A 27,118-nucleotide genomic window follows, 5' to 3' on the forward strand; every position below is an offset into this window, starting at 1 on the left:
TGATACGTGTCCATTTAAACGAGTGCAGAGCTGATGATACGGGTCCACTCAAAACGAGAGCAGAGCTGATGATACGGGTCCATTCAAAAAGACAGCAGAGCTGATGATACGGGTCAATTCAAAACGAGAGCAGAGCTGATGATACAGGTCCATTTAAACGAGTGCAGAGCTGATGATACAGGTCCACTCAAAACGAGAGCAGAAGTGATGATACGGGTCCATTTAAACGAGGGCAGAGCTGATGATACGGGTCCATTCAAAACGAGAGCAGAGCTGATGATACGAGTCCATTGAAAACAAGAGCAGAGCTGATGATACGGGTCAATTTAAACGAGAGCAGTGCTGATGATACGTGTCCATTCAAAACGAAAGCAGAGCTGATGATACGGGTCCATTCAAAACGAGAGCAGAGCTGATGATACGAGTCCATTGAAAACAAGAGCAGAGCTGATGATACGGGTCAATTTAAACGAGAGCAGTGCTGATGATACGGGTCCATTCAAAACGAAAGCAGAAGTGATAATACGGGTCCATTTAAACGAGTGCATAGCTAATGATACGGGTTCATTTAAAACGAGAGCTGTGCTGATGATACGGGTCTACTCAACACGAAAGCAGAGCTGATGATACGGGTCCATTCAAAACGAGAGCAGAAGTGATGATACGGGTCCATTTAAACGAGTGCAGAGCTAATGATACGGGTTCATTTAAAACGAGAACTGTGCTGATGATACGGGTCTACTCAAAACGAAAGCAGAGCTGATGATACGGGTCCATTCAAAACGAGAGCATTGCTGATGATACGGGTCCATTTAAACGAGTGCAGAGCTGATGATACGGGTCCATTCAAAACGAAAGCAGAAGTGATGATACGGGTCCATTTAAACGAGTGCAGAGCTAATGATACGGGTTCATTTAAAACGAGAGCTGTGCTGACGATACGGGTCTACTCAACACGAAAGCAGAGCTGATGATACGGGTCCATTCAAAACGAGAGCAGAAGTGATGATACGGGTCCATTTAAACGATTGCAGAGCTAATGATACGGGTTCATTTAAAACGAGAACTGTGCTGATGATACGGGTCTACTCAAAACGAAAGCAGAGCTGATGATACGGGTCCATTCAAAACGAGAGCATTGCTGATGATACGGGTCCATTTAAACGAGTGCAGAGCTGATGATACGGGTTCATTTAAAACGAGAGCAGAAGTGATGATACGGGTCCATTTAAACGAGTGCAGAGCTAATGATACGGGTTCATTTAAAACGAGAACTGTGCTGATGATACGGGTCTACTCCAAACGAAAGAAGAGCTGATGATACGGGTCCATTCAAAACGAGAGCAGAGCTTATGATACGGGTCCATTTAAAACGTGTGCAGAACTGATTAAATTGGTCCAATTAAAACGAGAGCAGTGCTGTTGATACGGGTGAATTTAAACAAATGCATGGCTGATGATACGGGTCCATTCAAAACGAGAGCAGTGCTGATGATACGGGTCCATTCAAAACGAAAGCATTGCTGATGATACGGGTCCATTCAAAACGAGAGCAGAGCTGATGATACGGGTCCATTTAAGCAAATGCAGAGCTGATGATACGGGTCCATTAAAAATGAGAGCAGAGCTGATGATACGGGTCCTTTTGAAACGTGTGCAGAACTAATAATACGAGTCCAATTAAAACGAGAGCAGAGCTGATGGTACGGGTTCATTTAAGCGAGTTCAGAGCTGATGATACGAGTCCATTCAAAATGAGAGCAGAGCTGATGATACGGGTCCATTTGAAACGTGTGAAGAACTGATAATACGGGTCCAATTAAAACGAGAGCAGTGCTGATGATACGGGGAATTTAAACGAATGCATGGCTGATGATACGGGCCTTTTCAAAACGAGAGCAGTGCTGATGATACGGGTCCATTCAAAACGAAAGCAGAGCTGATGATACGGGTCCATTTAAAATGAGGCCAGAGCTGATAATACGGGTCCATTCAAAACGAGAGCAGTGCTGATGATACGGTTCCATTCAAAACGAGAGCAGAGCTGATGATACGGGTCCATTCAAAACGAGAGCAGAGCTGATGATACGGGTCCATTTAAACGAGTGCATAACTGATAATACGGGTCCAATTAAAACTAGAGCAGTGCTGATGATACGGGTCCATTTAAACGAATGCAGAACTGATGATACGGGTACATTCAAAACGAGAGCAGTGATGATGATACGGGTCCATTCATAACGAGAGTAGAGCTAATGATACAGGTCCATTTAAAACGAGACCAGAGTTGACGATACGGGTCCAATTAAAACGTGTGCAGTGCTGATGATACGGATCCATTTAAACGATCGCAGAGCTGATGATACGGGTCCTTTTAAAACGAGTGCAGAGATGATGGTACGGGGACATTGTAACGAAAGCAGAGCTGATGATACGGGGACATTTAAACGAGAGCAGAACTGATGAAACGGATCCATTTAAAACGTATGCAGAACTGATGATATGGGTCCAATTAAAACGAGAGCAGAGCTGTTGACGTTATCTCGGAGAAACAGCCAATGCCATGTTTGAAAAAAAAACTGTACTGTCCATGTATTTATTTCATAAAATGTTCAACTGCTTCTGTACAAATAGGTCGGGAACCTTGAAAAGTTTAGAAAGTTGAATGACTGATTTATTTTAATGGAAAGTTATAATAAACAGCGATTGATTCAAGATTACTTGGTAATTAAATATTGTGTCACCTCATAGTTTCGTTACATAAAATAATAATAATCCCTAAATAGAATGGATTTGGAAAAGTCACGTTTAGAAATAACGTGGTGTTTAGAACACTGAGATTGGAATAGGATATGATTAGTTGCAAGTTAAGGTACTACATCTAGCATTTATACAAAACATGCTATTGGTAAAGTTTCATTTTGAAGTTACAAAATGTTAACTTTAAATATTTTAAGGTTTTCACCAAGAGCTTTTTTACAAAGCAGTATGTTATTTAAGAAACAAATTAGTAAAATCGCTTATTATTTGTTTTTATTACCTCCCTTTAAAATAAATTGTACTAGCAGCGTCGTTATGGAGTTTTTCAAAATGTGATTAATGCAAAAATAATTTAATGGTTAATCAATGTCTATTTAAATAAACATAGAAATAATTTCGATGTTAATACCTAAAATGCACTAAATAATCTTTGCATCCTAATTATGGATGGCTTACCTTAAGTGTACATCGCTACTCAAATATGATATGTTTCGTTTCAAGTTGCGTACTAAATTTCGGTTTATTATATTATATTCTCAAACCATGCCCTCGAAAGTCCGCCACCCCCTACAAGGACGTTTTGGGGGCATGTTTTGAATGCATTTTATTGCGTTGATTATAAGAATTATGTAACAATACACAGTCTACTTTTCTTGCCTTTATTGAATTAAAAAAGGAATAATATTTGAGAGAGAGAAAATCATTGACAGTAATGATATGTCTCAGTTGATTGATCAATGACAGCGCTCCGTATGTAAATATATTTTTCTTTGATATCATTGAATCAGTCTGATACAGGAGTACAAAATATTCTTGTATGTAAGTATGCTTAAATAGTTTTCAGTTTTGTTTCTTTACATTGAAACTTGTTAAAAAATGCACTCGGACTATACCAATTGGCAGACATATAAAGAAGGTTACAAACAGCGGGTATTATATGAACTTCAACATCTTTTTGTATCATGAAAGATATGGAATAACTTTGAGTAGTCAAAACATGGATTAAAGATTCCTTGACCTTGACCCCCATACGGACAGAAACACAAGCAAGGTCGAAGAGCCCCCAAAGTGACAGCTAATTGTTTGGCTTTTCAATTAAAAAAATAATATTCGCATAATCGTTGGTACTTGTCAGACACTAGAAAAAAATCATCGTAATAACTTTCATAAAAGGAGCTGTTGATATTAATTAATATGGTTTGTAATGAAAATTAAATTAAATGGGTCAATTCTCAGTCGGTCGTCTTGAAATATGTCTCCTTGTGGTCCGTCTGACAATACTTTAATAACATTTTAACACAAACATGACAATAGCTATCTACAATTGAAAAATGAATAATAGAATTACGCACAAAGAAAAAGCATAGTCAACAAATTTAAATTGAAATATATTTGTCAAAAGCTATTAATTGGGGAAAAACTCATTTTGACAAGCACACTTATATTGAAGGTTGAGACGTTTACCCCCAAGTGACCATTGCAAAAAATGTAAGACAATAAATTCTCTCTTTGTGTGCTTACGTTCAACGGAAAGCACCAGAGCAATAGAATATGTGACATGAAAGTGTCATGCTATCGTGAGCTATAGAATACTTTGACAAGAATGAAGGCAGATGTTTTCATTGCCGTTTTTAATACAAGTATGCAGCGTCCAGCAGAGGCGCGACCACCAGCAACATATTTTTCTCTTCAAATTTCAAAGATGTATTGGTATTATATTGTGCAACCAAAATGCTCGCTTTCAAGTTATTCGGTTATCTGCATGTGTTTACGTGTTCCATATCAAAGCCACATATTACGAAACAAGATATATAAATATAACAATGACTCGATCCATCTACAACAAAACAAGTCTGTTCAATGCTGGTCTGAGACCCACAGAGTGGTAACACAAAAGATCGGGTTGCCTGGATGCTAGAAAGAGATGACAAAGCGATCATCGGGCTTACTAAACTTGCCGTGGGCATGCCGTTTTAAAACTGAAAGTCAGTGCATAAAGAAATTAAAGAATTGCACCCTGTCAGGAATCCAATTGAGAATGACAAATTGACCATAGAAACATGGTGGGTGGCTATAAAGAGTTAAGATCATGTAAAACGTTGAACTGTTGGTCAGATTTCAAACAAAAGTACAGCTTTAGCTATTGCGAACATTGAGGTATGAAACTTGCATGCAGTATTAATTGTTTGACTACAAACGGAGTTATTATTTTTTTTTTGCTTTTACCGTGCAGCGATTTGATGCATGAATTTTACCAAATAATCAAATTGTCATGATGACAAATGTATTTTTTTGTAAAATCACTTCATGGGGTAGCTCGTTGAAACGTAATCCCCGGCTGAGAAGACAAAACAATAGGAGCGCACTGAAACTCAGGATATCTTCGAGATAATCGATGCTATATCTTCTCCATATATCTACTCAAATGAACGTCAGTATTTCAAGATTGACTCATCAGTTCAATAAATATATTATTTCGACGACAATTAGCATTGATATATGGGCGGTACACCTGCCTAATATTAATTATCAAATTTTATAAATGAATTTGGGGAACAATAATTTGACTCTTAGATATGTAACCTTGTTAACATGTACAATGTATGTTCTATCTCCCGCATGCCATCTAACGCAAACATTCTTGAAACAGGAAGCAAAATAAATTTAACGCACTGGTGGATTTAGCCTCCCCACAACCGCCGTAAAATTGTCCAAGCAATACTGGTCTGTCGTTGAAATGACGATAATTATGCTAAAATACACCAGAATGTACAATTCCATTTTAGAGAAATATTTCCAAAACGTTCTCGGGAGAAATTCACTAAATGCATCAAATCACGTTTTAGTAGACGAAATGTTCGGTTACCAATGAGGTTCAGTGGGGTAGGAGGCCAAGTTGCACCCCTACCTCATAATTTCAAAGCATTGAACCGACCCTGGTACTCCACATCAGATACAAGTAGTTCTTTGTTCATGCACATGTTAAATATTAAAATGATCACAGTATACTTAATACATCGACACAGCTGTTGATGGGTAGTGGTCGTGTTGGTCATGATCTGCAATCTGACGAAAACTGAATTTACCAGGAATGTGAAAATAAACTCAAAAGTCTGCACAGGAGATAATGAGCCGTAAGCCTTAACCCAGAGTCATTAGATAACTGACGTTCATCACAAAAAAGGTTATGCTACAGTATGCTGTAACATCTGGAACATGTACATTGTCATTCCTTAACATACAAACAAAGTTAATGAAAAAATAAGAATTATTCGTAAAAATATTTCGACTTTGTTTTGAATAACATCCCTACATATGCGAGCGAACGATGTTTGACGTGAAAGGGGAGGTCACTTTGTAAATGTTTCATCACTAATAGTGATAGATAACCGTAAAAGACAAACAGAAATTACTTCCCTTATTCATATTTTTACCACGATCAGTTCAACATCACGTCATGATGAAATGCAAAATCTGCGCATGAGTTTTAAGAAGTACCTGTCCTTTATTAAATTGCTTTTATTGTATCAGACTAGTGGATATAAAAGACTTGCATTAAAAGCAATATCTAAGAATGATACGATGTTACATTATGATACAATCATAGTAATTCACTTATATTTTGTCAGCAGTCACAATGCAGTTGAAAATTTGTGAAGTCTTTTAGAAGTTTTCTCCCTTAGCTGATGAGAATGCAACATTTGTACACAGATGTTTTGATTTAACAGTTTTAAGTATTGTTAAACTCGTTAAAATAAGCACAATCCCTGTTATTAAAAACGCTTTCTGTGCTTGTTCAAATTCTTGATTTTATATATGAATGTTATTTCTTTATGCCAGAATTTGCAGAGAGAGAGATATGGTGATGAAGTGTAAGTGTATGCCATCAATGGTAATGTCCAAAACAGGGGCACCTGTGTGAGACCTCTAATTATTTCTTTCCCAGGAATTTGAAGCAGATTTGAGTATGAAATAATTTGGCTCAAAATTGTTTTCATGATTATCTCATTTAACTGAAGTTGATTTAAATAAATTTAAGATTATTTGATATCATGATTTCAAGGATTCTTAGATTTTGTTGAAGACAGTTATATTATTTTTTTAACATTAACAATTATTAAAAAAAATGTTTTTGATATCTGATATAAAGAAATAAAATGTTAGCATCTGAATAATGATAATGATTGATATTGATATTTACAAAATGTGTTAAATAATGGATATTGTGTACCATGATGAATATAATCATTTTATTCAAATGTTTTTCAGGGCTGGTGCTGTCATTATAAATTGATTAGTTAGGACAGTTACATTGCGACCAGTCAAAATAGAATGATGTGTACATAACATCAAAGTGGAAGCATGGGTTAGGTTTGTGTGCATGATTTTATTTATTCCCTATGAAATGAAATTTTGAACAGAGGATTTAATTAAGAAAAACTGTGATGGTTCCACTGTCCGTCCACACATCCTCAACAGCTATCCATATTATTACGCTTGTGACTCCAACTTTTTTAACATTTTAAATAGGATTTATCTCATAATTTGATAAGATAATAAAAATAATCAGCATGATGGAAAGCTATGTAGATTTTTTTGTTTCCTTTGGCCCTAAGATGTTGATAACTTTTGGGTTACCATTCATACAAAACTTAATTTCAAACATGAATATCAGACTGAGAAGGTTTTTGGAGCAGCAATTTTTGTATTGATATTTAATTTATTTATTGAGCTTAACATTTGTAAAGTGTTTGGTTATTGTAAAAAAAAGAATATTCGGGAAATTACTTGAGCATTGAATGACTGTTTTAACACTTAGACATAGGTCATTGGTCAGCAAAGTGGCTAGACCAGTATGTGGTAGGTCTTGATAATTATATGATGGCTCAGTGAAAGACCAACGTTACCTGTATAAAAAACAGACGAAGTAACGCCTGTCTTGAGCTGAGTCCTACATTGCTTCATGGTCACTGGCCTGATCGCTCAGGACAAATATGATATAGTTTGTAAGATTATTTTACATGAACCCATACTTAATAGAAGAAGTAAATGCAGTACAATGTGTTTTCATTAATTTCTGTTGGACTGATTCAGTAATTACATTGTCTTTTTTTAATTTTGTCACTATGAAACATCAGTGAAGTATGACAGAATTGATTTCACAAAAGCAACAAGTGAAAGGCCTTCCTGGTGACATGTATACCACAGTCTGGTTTGTTAAATTTCAAGTCACCTGGACTAATCTAAAAGATAATATCTTTGGTTGTAAAGGACTCAACTCTGTGTCCGGATATCATGATACCATCTAGCTAATGACCTGATGCTTGTATTGAAATAACCTCTATATAAGCCTTATCGGATTTATTACAGACTAAATGACAATAATTTAGCAACTTATGCGGCGGTCATCTATGCCCATAGCCATTCGGATAAAGTCATGTCCCGGTCACTGTGAGATAGAATTGTGGAGTGAAAGTTATTAAGAAATAATTATAATGATTGACACTCTCTATGACATGGTTGTCTTGACATTAGATTAAAATTCACTAAGAGTTTTGATTTAGAAATTAATACAACAATCAGCACTTTTCATGACTTGGTTGCCTTGACTTGAAATTAAAAGTCACTAGGGTTGTTTGATTTAGAAATGATTACAACAACCAATACTCTGCTGTGACTAGTCTGTCTTGACATTAATTTTAGAGCCCCTAAGAACTTTGTTGATAACTTAGTTTAGGTCTTAATGGGTTTATGATCCAGATAGCATTCACCTTGATATGGAGTATGAAGGTATAAACCATTGAGAATGTTTGGAAAATTTACAACTTTAGTATGCAAACTTGGTTAAAGATGCACTCTTACTCCCAAATAAGTCTTACCACAATTAATGCAATTGTTTAAATATACCAAAAAGAATGGCTAAATGTCAAAAACAATGCTTCTTATGAAGGATACCGAGTTTAATTTGAAAGAAAGGTGTTCAAAACACGGTATTTCTACCTTATGAGACGATAGTAAATTACAGTAAATCTTTTAGCATTCACCAATCATTTAATGTTTTTACGTTTTCAGCTATTAAATACACGGTTACAATCTTGTTATCAGTAATTTATAGTTTCCATAAATGCTTTTTTTAGTAAGTAGTTAAAGGTGTATCACTCAAAATTTATGTTTGCTATACATGTGTATGTATTGATTTTGAATAAGAGTGTCACTATAATAATTTTAAAATAAAACTGGTCACATCAGATAGGTTACTAAGCTTTAGTTTGTTCATGTTTTAAGTTTGAGAAGAGTTTTCTTTCTGTATAAAAGTTTTAATTAATAATTAATTAGAAGTTTTATCTTGATAATTATGATAGTTTCTTGAATTGTTTATTTGTAGGTGAAAAGTAGTTGTTGTTTATAATTGTGACATATAGTAAAAAATTGAAGGTTTAATCGTAAGGTGTACACAAAACTTTTCAAGTATTTCGAAAAGAAGTTTTGCCTCTTTTATACTTTAAGCTAAACAGTTTGTGGTTTAAGAAACTCCAATAACAGTATCGCCCTTTTAAATGCGTAAGATTTTGTGAATGAAGCTTGGCCCAGACAGTGTAGTAAAATATAGTGCTTTTTGATTGGTTAAGATCAGGTTGTGATATCGTTTCATTCAATATGAACATAAGAATATGACAATAATAAAACTAGCTGTAGTATATATATATAAACGGCTCAGTCTGCTTGCCTGGGGTAGTATAATCATTTTAAAGCAAGTCTGAAGCACCTATGCTGGATTTTTGTGAGATTTTCTGCTACAACATGAAACATACTGAAGATACTATTAAATAAATGTTCTTTTTTACCACAGTACTTGCGTTGTATGTTTTTTTAACATTAATATTTGCAATAAATGAAGGAATATAATAATTCATAAAAGTTGTGCATGGGACTACATATTATAATAATTATTGAATGCAACAAGAAAATATATGATGCATGGAAGTTATGATTTTAATCGTGAATTTTTTTAACACTGCAAATTAATTTAGAGGTGAAAACCAAAGAGATTTTGCTACAAACAGTTAATAAATATTTATTTATTAATAAAAAACAGAGGCAAAACCTGAATGTTTAACTATTGATGTGGAAAAGAGAGATTTGGTGAGGTTAAGAGGTAAAGTTGTTTTATTTGAAGAAAAAAATAAACAGAACAGTCTTGGATTTGATAATCTTTCTTACAAGAGATTAGGATTGATGAAAAATTGGATTAAACAAAATGATCAAAGAGAGCGACCAGCCTTACGTGTTATGTGAAAACATTAATGGATTTTATTAACAGTGCCTTGTCAATCTCTTAAGCTGTTTAAAAGAACAAAATACGAACACTTATATATGTAAGAAACAACATATTTGATTGATTTTGACAGTGAGTTATATATGAAGAGAATTAATAACATTTGAAAAAAAGGCTGATATTTGGGATATTAATAAAGATAATACAGCTCTGTGATAAAGTGATGATAGGGGTTCCAATGATGTTAATCCACACAGTTTCCCTGAGTTGGCTGGTAAGATTTTTTTTTATTGATTTTTTTGCGTCTTCATTTTATAATGGTCGTTAATGCAAACAGCGAGTGCAAAGGTTTAATAGCAGTTTTTATTGGACAATCGTTCACTTGCATTTCTATTTTATAGTGTGGTTATAATTTATACCGTGGTAATAATGTTGTAGAGTAAAGAAAAAACACAAATACTTGTAATGCTGAACATATAATTTAAGCCCTTGCAATTCTTAAATGAAGTTTTTAGCACTGTCTAAAGCTTTGATTCATTGATAGATTATTTTGATTAATAGTGCGAGTGTCCACCGTTTTTTGTACGCTCTTTTGAAGGCAATTGTAAAGACCTTCGGTAACGGCATGCAAAAGCAATTGAAACGAATTCGTTTAATGTTATACAGAGTTTTTCATATGAAAATTATAAGCTGTGTATGAGTCATTTGTCCTTGTTTGGAGTTAAAATTAGTTGTTCGCAGTAGGTTATATTTCCATAATACAGTCTATCATATTCGCTATCGTCTTTTTAATCCAAAAAGATGCTCCGCATTAATTAAAGACTTCAGTGAAAAGGTTGAGTTGCTAAATATTAGTCTGTATTTTGATATATTATAGGAACATTAACTACCAGAGGAGTGAATTTGAATTTTAAATGAGGAAAAAAGTTTTTACTATGATGCGAGATTGATTGATATGTGAAAATGTTAAGTTGTGCTGTATTTGAAGCCGTATGATCACTTGTAGTTTAAAATTGTGTCTTTTAAGTTAGCAAATGTGTTTTGCATGGACTGAAATCATATGTCAGAATTGAAATGATTAAATTTTATGCTTTGAATTGCTTATTATTATTGCTTCATAAAATCAGCAAGCGTTGAGTTTTAAATAAAGATGAAATTGAGTTTAAAGACTTCTTCTATTATCTGCGGTTTGAAAAATGTTTTCCCATTTTAATACAGTTTTAATACAGTTTATACAGCGAAGTGTTTTAACATTGTCATAAATAATGTTATAAATTACACATAACATCAGAAATTGTGCAAATTTCGACTCACGTTTGAACTAATTTTCCACATTATTCTGATCTTACGCTATCTTGGTAATATTTTCCTACTGTTTGAACGTGATTCCCTCTATCAATATACTAGCTTTACTATCAGTGTATTTTGATGTAGAAATAGGTTGAATAGGAAATTAAGATATTGGCCTAAAAGACGATGCATTTATAATAGATCTGCTTAAAGATTGTAATGGTATTCAAACTATTTTTCTGATAAATAGAATTACAATAATGTTTATTAAATTACTGCTACATAATAATAATAATAATAATAATAATAATGTATTATAATGTGTTAGATATTATTTTTCGACATATTATTCCTGCTTTTCAGTTGTAATGATGGTAATTTGTTATCTCTGCCTCTGGTCTACTTTTTATTTTACTTTTTGGGAAAATGTATGTATTTTCAGTTTATCATTATTTCGAAGAAAAAAAGTCCCTGCTTGTATTTAAATAGCCTTGCTGTCAGCGTCATCGTTAGCACCATTTGATCAAGGTATTCAAATGAAACTTGAACACAGATTGTTGCAAAGGACAATACACACATGTATTGCAAGGCCCGTATACAGTTAATGTCCTATTAAATGCATGCCCTCATAGACCCTACTGCTGCCATTTTAAGGCACTTGCAGACGACATGCATATACTGAAAAACCATACCCTATTGTACATAATGACAGTCTGGATAAAATCTTGTATGAAAGTTTTGTACAGCAGTGGGATTTGAGAGAAATGATGAATGACCAATTTCAGCTATTATATTTTCCAACGAATTGTTTTTGATTTAAGTATTCTGTATTTGTCTGTTGTGGTTGAGGGGCGCACCCATCAGATGTACACGCGGGCTCTAATGTCGAATCCACTATCTGCCACAGATATGTATGATAGAAGAAGTTGTTTTCTATAAAAAAAAGATAATGAAGTTTGTCACATTTACATCAAATGAGGAAGAAACACTGTATGGTTGCAAGAAAAAGAATGAAAAATAACATTTATATGGAAATCAAAGTAGAAGAAAATGAGATTTTCGTCATTGTCGTAATGGCATTGTGAAGCATGTCATACTGAATATATTAAATATATGAAATGCGTCCTGATATATGAATATTTTCATTTTATAAAGATACCAAACATGTTTTTTTTGCACAGCTCTAAGAGAACAAGAGGGTGTTTACTCCTTAGATAAATGTTTACTGTTGATATTGATATATTCAATCATATCCATAAAAATGTTCAGCCCATCGTTATCAGCATATGAATGATAATAATCTTTGGAACTGATACCGATGTATTATCCATTTACTTTTTAAAATAATGATTATTTACCTGGGTTGATAACATCATATTTTGTACAACAAGATGGGGGAGTGTGATATATTGATCAGATAACTTGGTTTGGTAGGGCTGTGTTTTTTACAAACCTGGGGTGTCAGATGTTATGATAGGGCGGTGTATTTGTGTGATAAACAATTGATTTGGTAAACCACTTGGGCAAATCTGAATAAAAACACATGATTTATCCATTTCTTGATTTGATTCGCATAAGTTAATGTAATGCTTTGCTTTTGAACTAAATTAGGCTTAATTAGCTAGTGATTGTATATTTAAGACATATTTATCATTTTGTATTTTTTTTTACCTTTAAATGATTTTCAGGTAAAGTTTAATATGCTAGATATTTTTATTTCATATGAATTTCCTAAAATTAAGAGCTAAGTAACTCAAAACCTAGAAAAAGTCATGGGCTCGAAAGATATTTTACACAAAACCCCTAATACCAAATGAATTTAAAAGCTAATTGTATAAGTAAAGTCTTGAGCATATTTCTGGCATTCAGATGTTATATATTCCTCACATTTATTTCTGCTTGTTAGCCCAGAGTATCAAGATATCGTTTCTCAGTTATGCTTTCTGTTTATTGTATCCTGTTACGTTAGCCACATAATCCGGTAAAAATCATCGATAGTTTGGTGATTTGAGAATCCTGTATTTATTATATAGATGTTATCACTACAAAATAATGTCTGGAGTTTGGAATTCACATGTACATAATACCTCTGATGGTGCGATTCTTGTTTTTTTAGGAATTTTTGTGATAGTTGTATTGTTTTTGATACTGTTTATTTTAGTCAAATTATCTTAAGATGTTGTAGTTTTATTAAACGTTTTCTTGCTTTTGATATACATCATCAAAAGGTAACTTTTCAGCTAATTATGCTTTTTGTCATTGGAAGAATGTAATTTGAAATAGATTTAAAATATTCGTCTGTTGTCTGCTTCAGGTGGGTTTAGACTTCTGCAAAGCATGCATTACTCAATCACCTTTGTATTTTACTAAATACACACCTGTCAATTTTGATTATAGCTTTAATTATTTTTTAATAGTTGTTTTACAAATCTTTTATTCTTTTGAACAAGTGTGCATTGCCTGATGTGTCTGTAGTTACTAAGCGCCCTTGATTCAGATTTGAATAGTTATCTGGGTCGGATCCAGAATTTTTTGTAAGGGAGGGTGCACAATGTAGATGGACTTTTTGGGCACACTTTGGGAGGGGGGGGGGGGGACTTTTTTGTTGCACCTTTGAGCCACTTTGTGGTTGCCATTTTGGGGTCACACTTTGGGTTGCACTTTTTGGTTGTACTTTTGGGGTCACATTTTTTGGTCACATTTGGGTTGCAATTCATGGGTGCACTTTGGGGTCATACAATTGGGGCACACTTTGTGGTTGGACTTTTAGGGTCACACTTTGGGACACACTTTGTGGTTGCACTGTTGTGGTAACACTTTTGAGGTCACACTTTGGGCTCACACTTTGGGAGGTCACACTTTAGGGTGCACTTTGGGGTCACACTTTTGGGGGTCACACTTTAGGGTGTACTTTGTGGTTGCACTTTGGGGGTCACACTTTTGGTGTCACACTTTAGGATGCACTTTTTGGGCACACTTTGGGGTCACACTTTTTTTTTTTTTTTTTTTTTTTTTGGGGGGGGGGGGCACACTTTGGGTACCACTTTTTGAGCACACTTTTGGGGGGACACTTTCGGATCACACTTTGAGGGTCACACTTTTGGGCACATATTATGTAGGGTTTGTGTGGTAATCATAACTCTTAGGTTTTAAAGGGTTGGTTATCTAGTGATGTTTTGTGTTAAATTTCGAAAACTTAACATGATAAAATTTTAATACTCTGGCAAAACATGCTCAGCAATCTTTGTATGTTACGTAACACACACCTGTCCGCCTAAACTTTTGATTTGATTAATCATTTTTAAATGAAGCGTATTTGTATTTGTATTAACTGCTAACATTTTAAACAAGTGTGCATAATATCTGTGCATGCAACAGCCCTAACATGATTGATACATTTAAAGGCACACACTCTGTTTTGACCTACATGTATAATTTTGTTTATATGTACACATAAAGAAAGGCATTTCTGGTTAACAATCTGACTTTCAGTGATCTAGTCAACAAAAAAGGAGAACTTAATTCAAAAGATTTTTCAAGTATTCTACAGATCATAAACATAATATTTGAAAATAACAACATCTTTAAGTCCAATCAGATTACAACTTTTCCCATATTACAGATGTGTTTATATGTTTCTTAACCCTTTACTTCATGTAAATCTAAGCCATATCAGGCTGCCAGTGTATGGCTTATCAGTTCATATCAGTACCCCTACTTCATAGGAGATTATTGGTTATTATTGGAATTTTGACCCTCATGTATTACAAACCGATTTTCTTAGTATTTCCCATTGGTTTATTCAATAAGTCATCGATGTAAAGTTTATAGAGAATTAAATTTCCAATCCAGTCATATAAATTTTATTTTGTTATCTAAATTATTTCCGCATGATATTCATAAATAAACAGAAAAATATGTAAAATTTGATGAAAATTAATTTTTATTACACTTTTATTTATCAAACATAACAAAAAATATTATATAAACAACGTATTTTTATAATTCATTTAATGCAACCTGAATTGAAACAAAGATGGACAGAATTAAAAAATAATTCACAACAAAGAAGCACGGTATATTTATATATATGAAACAGAAGAAAAAATAATAAAAGTTGATCAACAGTCACAGTACCTTTAACTTTCGGTTATTAAACACTACAATGAACAAATAAAGTTATTATTCAACTACTAAATGAGGCCTGCATGTTGTTGTTTACTAAATTTATATCGTTTATTGCATGTCCAGGTATTATCATATTGATTTTAAAAATCCTCATTTCTCGTAACCTTATGTAGACATCTGTCACTGTAGTGTAGTGGATATGGAAGCTACCTACAGACCTGAAGGACCCATGTTCTTCTTAGTCTAATTTCTGCTGTCGGCTCAATATTTATTTTAAATGTTTATTTTTAATTTTCATCTGTGTAAATATTTTTATGGAATTAATTGCATGTTAACAACATATCCAATGGTATTGGTATGTTTTTCCAAATTTTCAAATCTATTTTTATACAGTCGAAACTCGTTGGCTCGTACTCGCTTGGCTCTAATTCCTTGTTGGCTCGAATTTGATGTAAAGGACTGATTTCTGTTTACTGAAGGTATACATTCTGGCTTGGCTCGAAAATTCCGAGGCTCGAAGTATTTTCGACGGTCTCTGGGAGTTCGAGCGAATGGGGTTCGACTGTATTTGATTACATCAAAATTGTAGCTAAAGGGCCTTTAAAAGTCACACTTTAAGAAGGTTATCGAGTGAGATTTAGGATTCTATATCTATCAAATTGTATGTAATAAAATGTTGTGCCATTGTCATGAAACTTAATTGTTCCTACACAACGATGAAAAAGAGGATATTGATGAGTTCATTGAGAACCTGATAGCGGATGATGACATTGCAACAAATCTACCAAATAAACTCACGTAACAACTAACTATTATCTCCTCTTAGATTTGTTTTCGTTGGAGACATTGGATTAGATAAAGCCCCTTCCCATTCATTCATTAATAACTATGGATTATTCATTCATGAAAACAATAAGAACTCCAAATATAGTGCTTAAGTGGCAATTAGATACATTGAGGATGAAATCAACTTGTTGTGTCACTCCTGAGGTTTGCTTATTTTGCTAAAGTGGCATCTGATGTTTTCAGAAAATGTTCGAAAGTCTCTTCGAAGCATGTTTAAGTTCATCCTGGGGGTCGTAAAATGGTGTAGATGAAATTAGAATAAAATGACATACAAGATCTAATAACTGGCTATTCCTCAAATATTGAGTAATAATGCACAGAACATTATAAATCATACAAATGTTTTTTAAATTGCTTTTTAATCTTATTGAATCAAATATAGAATGTCTAGAAATAGCACAAATATTAAATTGGGTTCGGTACTGAGAGTCTATGATTGTTCGGGGAAAAAAACAACATGAAAGTAATCTGTGACTTGTCATGATATTTAGAGTAGGCCATGAAAGCCGGATGATTTTATCAGGGATTTATAGTGAACCAGATGATTACAGCATCTTGAACAACAGGCCAGTGACACCATAATTATGACAGAATGGTTAAGAGCTCTCCAGGCAGAGACATTTAGTGGGAGTCGTATTAAGTGTCGAAGGAAACAATTGAAATCGGATATCCGGATTGTTAAATAGAAACCCAACATCATATCACAAGTATGAAAAGTGAAAACATGACACAACAAGACATCCGTTTTGACTCCTTTTGCCTGGCATGTTTCTTCACATTTCTGCATCTTCTTCACATTTCTGCATCTTTTTCACATTTCTGCCTCTTTTTCACATTTCTGCATCTTTTTCAAAAGATAACAAGCAGATATGACTGTATTCTTTTATTTAATTGTTTTCTTAATTTGAGGATAATGACTGTACATGTATTTACATGATGTAAAATAAAGGATTTTTGATTGGTCATATCTACTTTTTTTAGTGTTCAGGCTAAGTATATGCCTCAACCAATGGGATTGCCGGACAGTTTCATATTTAATCATTAAGAAAAGCTCTGTCCAACAAAAATCCATTAAGCAGAATACAACAACCAAATTTCCATTTAGTCATTTACTGATATTATTAAGTGGACTGTGGAGCATGCACGCTGGGTAGTGTCGAGGCATTTCGCGCTCAACACTAATAAAATATCATTTTGGGACTTCTAAGCAATATAGTTTGCGTCAGGCTGTGTCTGCGGCCTATAAACTTAATTGTTTAAAAGACCAAAAAATAAACACAAGCTATAACTTATCAAGTTTCAGCAAGGTTAATAATGCTTATCATTTCAAAGGGGGTTAATGAATTATTTGAAACGTTTTATTAGAAATCATAATAGTTGATGACATTTTCAGAAATATTCTTTTGATTATGTCAGACATGTTATAGACTAATGTTTCACTTTTACATAAGGCAAATGTCCAATTTCAAGTAATTTTAGAATGGACATAAAAATATAATGAAATTGATGACCTTCACAAAAGGTCAAATGTAAGATTTCTAAACTTTAGTGGGATTGAAATATGATCTTATGATTATATTTGTATGAATTTTGTAAAGATATTCATGCTGTTTTTTTCTTTCATTTTCACTATCAAATTGCATGAATAAAGCACGTAAACAAGACATTCATGTGGGCTTTTCCTCTAGCTGTTGTGAAAATGGCCTTTGACACAATTTGAAATTCACCCTGGTAGCTTTTAAATGTCATTCTGGCTGCCAAAGAAGTTGATATTTCTGATTTCCATCCCTTGTTAACATTGACATTTCATATAGATAAGTGATGTATTTTGTGTCTTTGTTTGTATGAAGTAGTGTAATTGCAAAGTTTGATATTAGTTGCTTACTGACATTGAAGGATTTAAAACTTTTGTTTATAAAATGCATTTTCATTTTAATTAATACTCTGCAGACATTTGAATATTAAAACTACAATGTGGCTACACCTGCAAGACGAACTGAAGCCACTATGTAGCCAAACCTCTGCAATACAAAACGAAGCCCCAATGTGGCCAAACCTTTGCAATACAAAATGAAGCCCCAATGTGGCCAAACCTTTGCAATACAAAATGAAGCCCCAATGTGGCCAAACCTTTGCAATACAAAATGAAGCCCCAATGTGGCCAAACCTTTGCAATACAAAATGAAGCCCCAATGTGGCCAAACCTTTGCAATACAAAATGAAGCCCCAATGTAGCCAAACCTCTGCAATACAAAACGAAGCCCCAATGTGGCCAAACCTTAGCAATACAAAATGAAGCCCCAATGTGGCCAAACCTTTGTAATACAAAATGAAGCCCCAATGTAGCCAAACCTCTGCAATACAAAACGAAGCCCCAATGTGGCCAAACCTTTGCAATATACAAAATGAAGCCACAATAAAGCCATACTTCTGCAATGCAAAAAAGGCACATTGTAGCCAAACCCAGCAATACAAAATGAATCCACAATGAAGCAAAACCTCTACAACACAAAATGAAGCTACAGTAGGCCAAACCTCTGCAAATGGGAAAAATGAAGCCATAATGCTTAATAGCAATCCTCTGTGAATATACAGCAAGACTTAATTCAAGCCCTAACACAGCTAAAGCTACATGTATGTAGGTCAAAAGTGCTTTAAAGGAAGAATTGGGGCTGTTGTATGTTTAACAGATGTAGGAATGAAAAAGCTGTACAAGAAAGACCGACCTATAATCTTGTAAAAACACATGGCTTCAAAGGCAACTCGTGTCACCCATGCATCCAAGGCCGTCATAAAGCTATGTCTAGCATGGCAGTAAATGTTATATAACTCCCTTTGAATTCTGTGTTAATCTGGTTGTAATGACAGTAACAGTGTCTGCATCTTGTTCCATACAAGCCCCGTCATTCAAAAACTGTACGGGTTTGTTTGTTAGCGCAAATTTGACACTCTGCTTTTCCAACTACTGTTGTCTATTCTTATATCTGCAGTTTAATTGATGGCAAAAAGCAAAAACATTTGCTGCATCTCTTCTTGACAAGTCACAAGGTCAAAGGAAAAGTTGGAAACCTGACACTTTTTTACCATTTTCATTTGTATAATAATCTTGTGTAGGTTATTTGTCACATTCGCCAACTTTACAATGGAATTGTAGGCCACCAATGTAGGTGCTCTGTTGGTTTGTGTGAGCATTTGTGTCAATTGTAGTTTACAGCTGTCTCTATGTTGGAATAACTTCTGACAGGCTTGTGTACTGTTATTTAAAAATGTAGCTTGTGTACGTGTTTTAATATTAAAAGATTTTTAGGAAGAGAAAAAGTTATGAAAGTGTCATAACCTTGGAGATGTAGATGGCATTCTTGTGTCTTGCATAACTCAAAAATTTGTTGAGATAATCTTATGAAATTTAGTACACATGTTAACTATTGCAATAGTTATATGTGTAGCAAGGCCCATAACTCTGGCCTTGATATTTCTTTAGGAATGCACTTTACCAATGGAGAAAAGAAATGAGCCTTATATAACTTAATTCTATTTGTTGTGATTTCTTGTTGTCAGCCAAGTCAACTTTAAGCAGGATTCTGTATTATTTAACTCGGTATATATAAATAACAAGATTGTAATACAAAGGAACAGGTGAATATTATCAAAAAAGGTTTGTAAGATGTCAGAATTGTTCCTTGTTTTGATTTGTCTATAAAATAGATTGAAGGGAAATTGAACTTGTTCCTTGTCAATTAAGACAACAATCTATCTTAATAAAGATCCTGGATGGTGATTTATGTTCATATTTTTTTGAAACGCATTTATGTTTTTCAGTGTTTTGTCAAAGTTATTATTACTTTGTATGAAGATATGCTTGCATCAGCGAGACATTATAAGTAATGAATATTTTGATTGCTTGCACTCTGCCGGATATGACCTTGCATAATTACGTAAAAAAAGTTTTAATCACCTATTACTGGCTGCTTACATACAAATTATGACAACACAAAAAAGTTTCTCCCATGTTGAAAACCTATTAATAACAGACAAAAATTGTAAAATTGTGATTTTTCCTTTAAGTTTTATAATGACAATTCTTTAAATAACTACTGTTATGATCGTAATTTGGACCAAGAATTACCAAAAAAGTTTCACCTATGTTGAAAACCTATTTATAACTACAGACAAAAATTGTAACATTGTGATTTTTCCCTAAAGTTTTAGAATGACAATTCTTTAAATAACTACCGTTATGATCGTAATTTGGACAAAAAATTACCATTATAAGATGAAAGAAGTATTATTAAGGTGCGAGAAAGTGTGTTCTTCCTCAATAAATTCCTTAATGTATTGTTAATAAGATTATCTGTTGATTATCATAGTTTTTCTGGCACCAGTTGTATTCCAGATCAAATGACCTGTTACATTGATGGCTCTTCCAGGATTGTTTTGGTGACTTATGGTGTTCTGAGGGTACTGGTTTGAGGCAATGTTGATAATTTCTGCAGACTTTGGGTGTAATTGGAGTGAAATGGTTCAGAAAACATCTTGGTTCATTAAGAAATGGTGGCTTGGTACAGAGAGTTGAGAAATGAGGAGAAAATTTAGAAAATGATGAATTTGCAAGTTCATGCCTGAGTATTAGTACATGCATTATTATTAGGGATGCAAACGAATATTCGAATATTCGATCGAACGTTTAGTATTCGAATGTCAAAATCAGTATTCGAATATTCAATGTTTTTGTTGAAATAATAAATTAATAAACGTTTTGCCTACAACTATGTCCTTCGTCTGTCTTGTTTATACAACGATTGACCCTTATTGCCAGAGGTGTGAACTTGATGACACTATACACGCATCATATGGGATATATCGTCGGAAACTATAAACAGTCCCCGTAATTTTGCATTTACTGGCTGTTAGACAAGTGACATTAAAAATAATCCAATTATTTTGGGTACAGTTAAATGACCATGCCAATTAAGGGTTTAAGAGATCTGCCTTTATACCATTGTGTTGTCTTCACTGCTAATCAAGCTTGGCGATATTGTTCAAATCGCCTTAAAGATACGAAGGACATGTGCTAGTTATGTGCTTTAAACTATGTTTCGATATAATGCTCTTTCCTTGAAACGTAACTGTTTGGTTTAACGTTTAAGGATGTATGTCCTGTATTGTTGTACATGATACATCAGTCAAAATCGACGTTAGGCCATGGTGTCGGTTTCTATAAATTTAGTTCGTAAACATCAATCCCAGAACGAGGCTGCAAGTTCCATGTTAGTGTATAAAGTCATTTAACCGGGAAAATACGAAATTCCCCGATTTTATTTTGCATAGTTTACAATTATGAACGCAAAGGAATTGATATAATTCGATTTTTTTGTTTAAAATGTATCACTTTTTCTTGGGATATATTCTGAAAGTGGGGAAATCTAGAGGCTAATTTCTGGAACAATAAGTGTCCGTCGCATGTACCAGATACGACAAAGAAGGGTAACAGGGCCCCGGCTATAATTTTAGTGAATAAGAGTTTACTACAATTCTAAAAGGTTCATTTTGGTTTTCGAATATTCGATCGAAAGAATTACCGAATATTCGAATATCAATTTTGCCATTCGTTTGCATCCCTAATTATTATTAACTTACTACCGGTAGTTCTGCACACAGCAGCAGGGTAAGTTGAAATGCCACACCCCTGTGAACACGCCCCTCCACCCCCCCCCCCCCAAAAAAAAAAATGAAAAAAAATCCAAGGCTTATTTATAATGATAGGGAACTGTATCTTGTAATAACTTACAATAATTATATTTTTTATAACAACGCACCCTGCCCATATGGTATTGCATAAACACAAAAAAGATAAGCATTTGAGTTGAACTTGTTTTATACTTATGTAATAAAGGTGGATCGTGAAGCCAGTTTTAAGCTTATATGAATCACATTAAAACATAGCCTGGGAAAAAACAGTATTATAATAAGTGTCCTTTTTGAGAGCCCAAGAGAACATGATCTGAAACCTGCAAATTTTATGGTGAAAGATGGAGAACATGTCGTAACCACTTGACCTCTCTTGTTTTTTAAACTAATTGTTGTCCACCAATAGCCATTATTTTATTATCTCGAGGGAAAATCTTCCAGTGGTTACATGGCAGTGCTACAGCTTCATTATGAATAATCAGCTCTGAATATTTTGTTGTTCCTACATGAAAACTTGAATAACTTTCTGGTTTAAAACTTTAATAAATACTGTATACAGGAGTGGATCCAGGACTTGAGGTTATGTGGGGTGCACTCCATGCACCTTGATAGCATGCAACCCCCTACCCCAGGAAGCCGGAAAATTTGCTTTAAGATGTCAAGGCAGGGCACCAAATAGGGCTTCTTCAACAAGAAGGATTTGGCTAATTTTAGTCTAAAAAGTTCTTTGGTGTAATTTATGCATATTAATTGCTCTACCATATTGACAAGAAATGTTCACTTTGACAATAACAGAGCCGGTGAGGGGGGATTGGGTTCCTCCCCTGAATCAACAGTGATATATGAAACTGCATCAGAAGTACCTAGTGTTCAAAAAATATTCTTAGGAAATTGGAAGAATTGTTCTTTGCCCAAAAAACACCTATAAACATTCCAAGGAAGAGCTTTAGAGACCTTTGTTTTCTTGGATGATTCTGCATCCAACAGTTGGTTTTCACATTCCATGCCTGGTTTACAGTCATTCTATTGTGGTAATAAACCAAGGATAGCTGGCAGAATATTTACTTATTCACTAGTTATATAAAATACCAGGCCAAAATCATACACAGGCCAATTGTTCAGAAATGGATTTATGGATCTGATTGGCGATTGATATAGTGTTATACATTGTGGTCACATGGGTTACTGCCCTTCAGCATCGAAAGATTGATCTTTCTGATAGAATGAGTTATACTTACGTTTAAGCATTTTTGCTGGCAATATAAAGACGAAAATGTATCAAAATTGAGCGAATGTTGACCACCATTGATATATTTATTGATGCTTGCTGTAAGAAGAATGTGTGTGACTATCTTGCCAAGGTTTTATGTATATTACCAGGGTGAAATGTATGTTTTATGTTTGCTTCTGAAAAATCAATGGTCATATTAATTGGGAAAACTCATTAAACTTTTTATGAGAAATCTTTAACCTTCTGAGCGTGTTCTTTGACTTTACCTTTGAATCGCTTTTTTACTTTTGTCCATTATTTGAGCATATTTTACTTTTGTCCATTATTTGAGCATATTTTACTTTTGTCCATTATTTGAGCATATTTTACTTTTGTCCATTATTTGAGCATATTTTACTTTTGTCCATTATTTGAGCATATTTTACTTTTGTCCATTATTTGAGCATATTTTACTTTTGTCCATTATTTGAGCATATTTTCTATCTCCATTTATAATACTTCCCTCAGTTCAGGACCATTTTTGTTTTAGACTTTGTAAGAGATTATTCTAAATTGTTGACATTTTATCATACAAATAGATGTTCTTTGTAAGTGCACAAGTCCCTGGCGATATATTGCATGTTCTAAATAATCTCCCTTGAAAAAAGTTCTCGTTTATATGTACCTAGATGAAGTAAAAGTTTAGTCAACTGTAGAAGCATCTTGTGAGAACCATATCAATATCCTTCATCTAAAACTGAGCGATCTAGAGTGTGTTTAGCAGTAAAAAAAGCAAAAAGCGACAAAAATTACCAACAAATTATTTGTGTTATATATTATCTTAGATCTTATATATATCAAACTATTGGTGGTGTGTGACCTGTCTCTTCACAGTTGTCTGCTTCCTGTCAGGTGGTTCATCTCTAACCAGGATGTACCAGCTCACAAAATACCACATGTCCCTAGCTTATGTAATCTAAATTGTTTGACATTGATGCTGAAGAAATAATTTGTCCTCTATAATGTTCGTGAGATTGAAAATAATAATTACGACATCAACATTTATTGAGACATGACGGTGACATTAACATGATGATACAAATGCAAGAATTTTTTTTTTCAAAAACTTACATAAAATTGATATCATTGTGTACACCACATTGAATCTTGCTTACTGATAGATCACATAGCTTTAATACGACACATGAATCTTTCACAGTCATTTTTGCGTGGTTTTTCCAATTCAAAATTTACTGGGTTTGTCTACCATGTAAATCCAAGTTAATTTAAAAATAGCATTGGTATAATTGTATCTGTACTAATCCCATGACCCTCACATGCTAAATATACACACTTTAAACTTTGAAACCATGTTATTTTTAAACATGCAAACTAGCTTGTATTGACAATTCTAGGCTTGTTTTATTGAAATAATGCCGATTTTGGGACCATCTGGAGCCTAGCCCCTTTAAGTATGCGTTAAATGTCATTTTCAAAATTACTCATAGTCAGTGTTCTTGGTTTAATTAATTGTTGTTTCCAAGGAATTGTAGTTATATTATGTCGAGGAATCGTGTCGTTGGAAGGCAATCATAAAATCAAAGTGTGCGTTTTACAGGCTTCGTTTTCAGATAGTTTATTCATCGACGCTCATCAAGTGAATCCGCCTTTCTCAATCAAAGAGAAAAAGGATGGGTTACATGTATCATATTTCCAAAAAGAATTTGTCACATTCAGCTTTAATATCCTAAAAAGAACATTAAAATACGAACAAAAACATAAAGATCAAAAACTCTAATGACAGTTGTTTTTTTTCAGACCAGGTTTAACACTCCTAGCCATGATTCATTTATTTTGCCTGTTCAATCTTAATTTCAAATGAAGTTTCAAAAAATGTTTTTTTGATTATAATTTTTATGCAGCTTTTATGTTTTAAGGTGCGCATTTAATCTTAAAACATTACGGATTATATCGTATGAGATGTTTTAGTACTCTTGTGATGTAACACCTTCATGATGGATAGAGATCAAGTGAATTAAGTCCCTCATTAAATTATAATTTGTAACTTAAACCTATATTAAATTCTTAAAAACGAGGAGAAATTTGTCATATTTTATCACAAGTGTCAAATAATGGTGAAAAACAAACTGAGATAATGATGTTCTTTGAAATTATAAAAAAGTAATATTTTCAGTTCTTAACATGTTGCAAGTCCCATAACTCTGGCTGAAATATTGGTTGAGTTTAACCCCTTGAGTACTGTTAATCCATTGTTTTGGTGCTTTTTTTTTTACAAGAATTTTACCAAAAAAAATTCATTGCTTTATATTTAATAATTAAACAAATAAATTGAAAATTGAATTGATATCATCCATTTGTTTTGTTTTTGCAGTGTTTTTTTCTTCTCTTTTATAGCTTATCTATTTTGAGAAGAAAAACGTCCAAATTTTATGAACAGCCCTCAAAATGCGCAGGAATCTTGAACAAATTGTAATTGTTGACAGGTTGATTTTCGTTTAATTATTGCACTTGCCACCAGCTCAGAGTGATCCTACTTTCAAATGTAATGGTGCGTGGGACTTATAGACAGGTTTACTCTGTCAATCACAGAGTTTCCAGAGAAAAAAAACCTGTGTTACTGTGGATGAAAAATGATGGATTTTCGTGATCCGGTTAATTACCCTCTCGTGTAATACAAGAGTTTTGCAAATTGATATCCCTGTGTTTGAGATGGTGTTTATATGTGTTTATAATTGCATGCTCTTCGCTTTTTGAAGTCACCTTTATCTGTTGAAACATTTAAACATTTTGACATGATAAAGTTGTTTAAAATGTCCCCAGTTTACTTTTGATGAAGTAGTAAGTTTGTGAATTGGTTTGTTGCATATTAGAGAAATTAATAAGAGATTTTTTTTTTTTCATAGTTTAGAAATGAATATACCCAAGGAGTACCCTAACATGTGTTTCATCATTTTAAATTAGTGAAAGAAAATTAATGCCTTAATTATGCGAAAATGGAATTGGATGGCCAGTCAAGGGGGTGAGGGGGTTGGGGCTGGGTGGGGCGGTGAGGGAGGCATGCCCATGTCTCTGTAGACATGTGGTATGCTTTAGAACTTTTGCAATTCTGTATTACAAATATCTAGTTCCTTTCTAAATTATCTAGCGACTGTCTTTGGTTATTAAGTAAAGAATTTGCGAGATTAATCTAAGAAGTTATCAAGCGACCTTTTACCAACCAAACAAAATGGGGTTCAGGTGGTCAAGCCGTAAAATTGTTCACCTCTTATCCAAGAAGTCAAACGGTCTCAATCTTGGGCATCGGTGCACATACTGATCACTCTTCCAGGGCCTCTTTCGTGAGGCAGCTTTTGGCTTAATCAGAGTTGGGAAATTGTCCGATACCAATCTAAGACCTACAACCTAACCAGTTACATTCAGGATGAAATTAGTTTGCATACCTCAAAGAGAACCAAGGCATAATAGTTTCTGACCTGCCAAGTTGACCTTTTTACTCTTTGCCCATTCAACCCGACTGATCCTATTACCAGGCCATGTTTAGTGTCATTGTGAAGTGTAAAAGGTCACATTTTATTGCAGACTTGATTGCCAGCTCCTAATCCACCCTAATTCCAAATAATAGCACTTAATGATGTTAATATAATTAAATCCGCTTTTGTAACTGTTTTTACGTTGTTCAATAAATTCTATTTCCTTGTTAACCTTTCCCCCTCTACTTTGGCCGAGTGTAACAATGCTTGATTCTAAATTTGAAGTATATGTTGATCTTTTAAGGCCATAATTAAAGAAACATTTTGTTTGTCTCAACCCACTGTTTTGGGGGTGGGTTAGGTCAACCCACATTTTGAGGGATGGGTAAGTCAACCCATATTTTGGGGGTGGGTAGGTCAACCCACTTT

At 33.9% G+C, this 27,118-nt stretch overlaps 1 protein-coding gene across 2 annotated transcripts in view; it reads left to right on the forward strand.

Annotated features, from left to right (window-relative positions):
• The first annotated feature begins 9,473 nt into the window (after positions 1-9,473).
• The window catches only part of LOC128242633 (A disintegrin and metalloproteinase with thrombospondin motifs 18-like), a 104,338-nt gene continuing 86,693 nt past the window's right edge, over positions 9,474-27,118 (forward strand). The window contains exon 1 of one of the 2 annotated variants that reach the window (XM_052959864.1): positions 9,474-10,310. In XM_052959864.1, coding sequence (XP_052815824.1) covers positions 10,260-10,310 — 51 coding nt within the window. In that variant the 5' untranslated portion in view covers positions 9,474-10,259. The remainder of the gene's footprint in view (positions 10,311-27,118) is intronic. The other variant, XM_052959865.1, reaches the window with a different exon arrangement.

Source organism: Mya arenaria, chromosome 8, assembly GCF_026914265.1.
Source record: "Mya arenaria isolate MELC-2E11 chromosome 8, ASM2691426v1".
NCBI lineage: Eukaryota > Metazoa > Mollusca > Bivalvia > Myida > Myidae > Mya > Mya arenaria.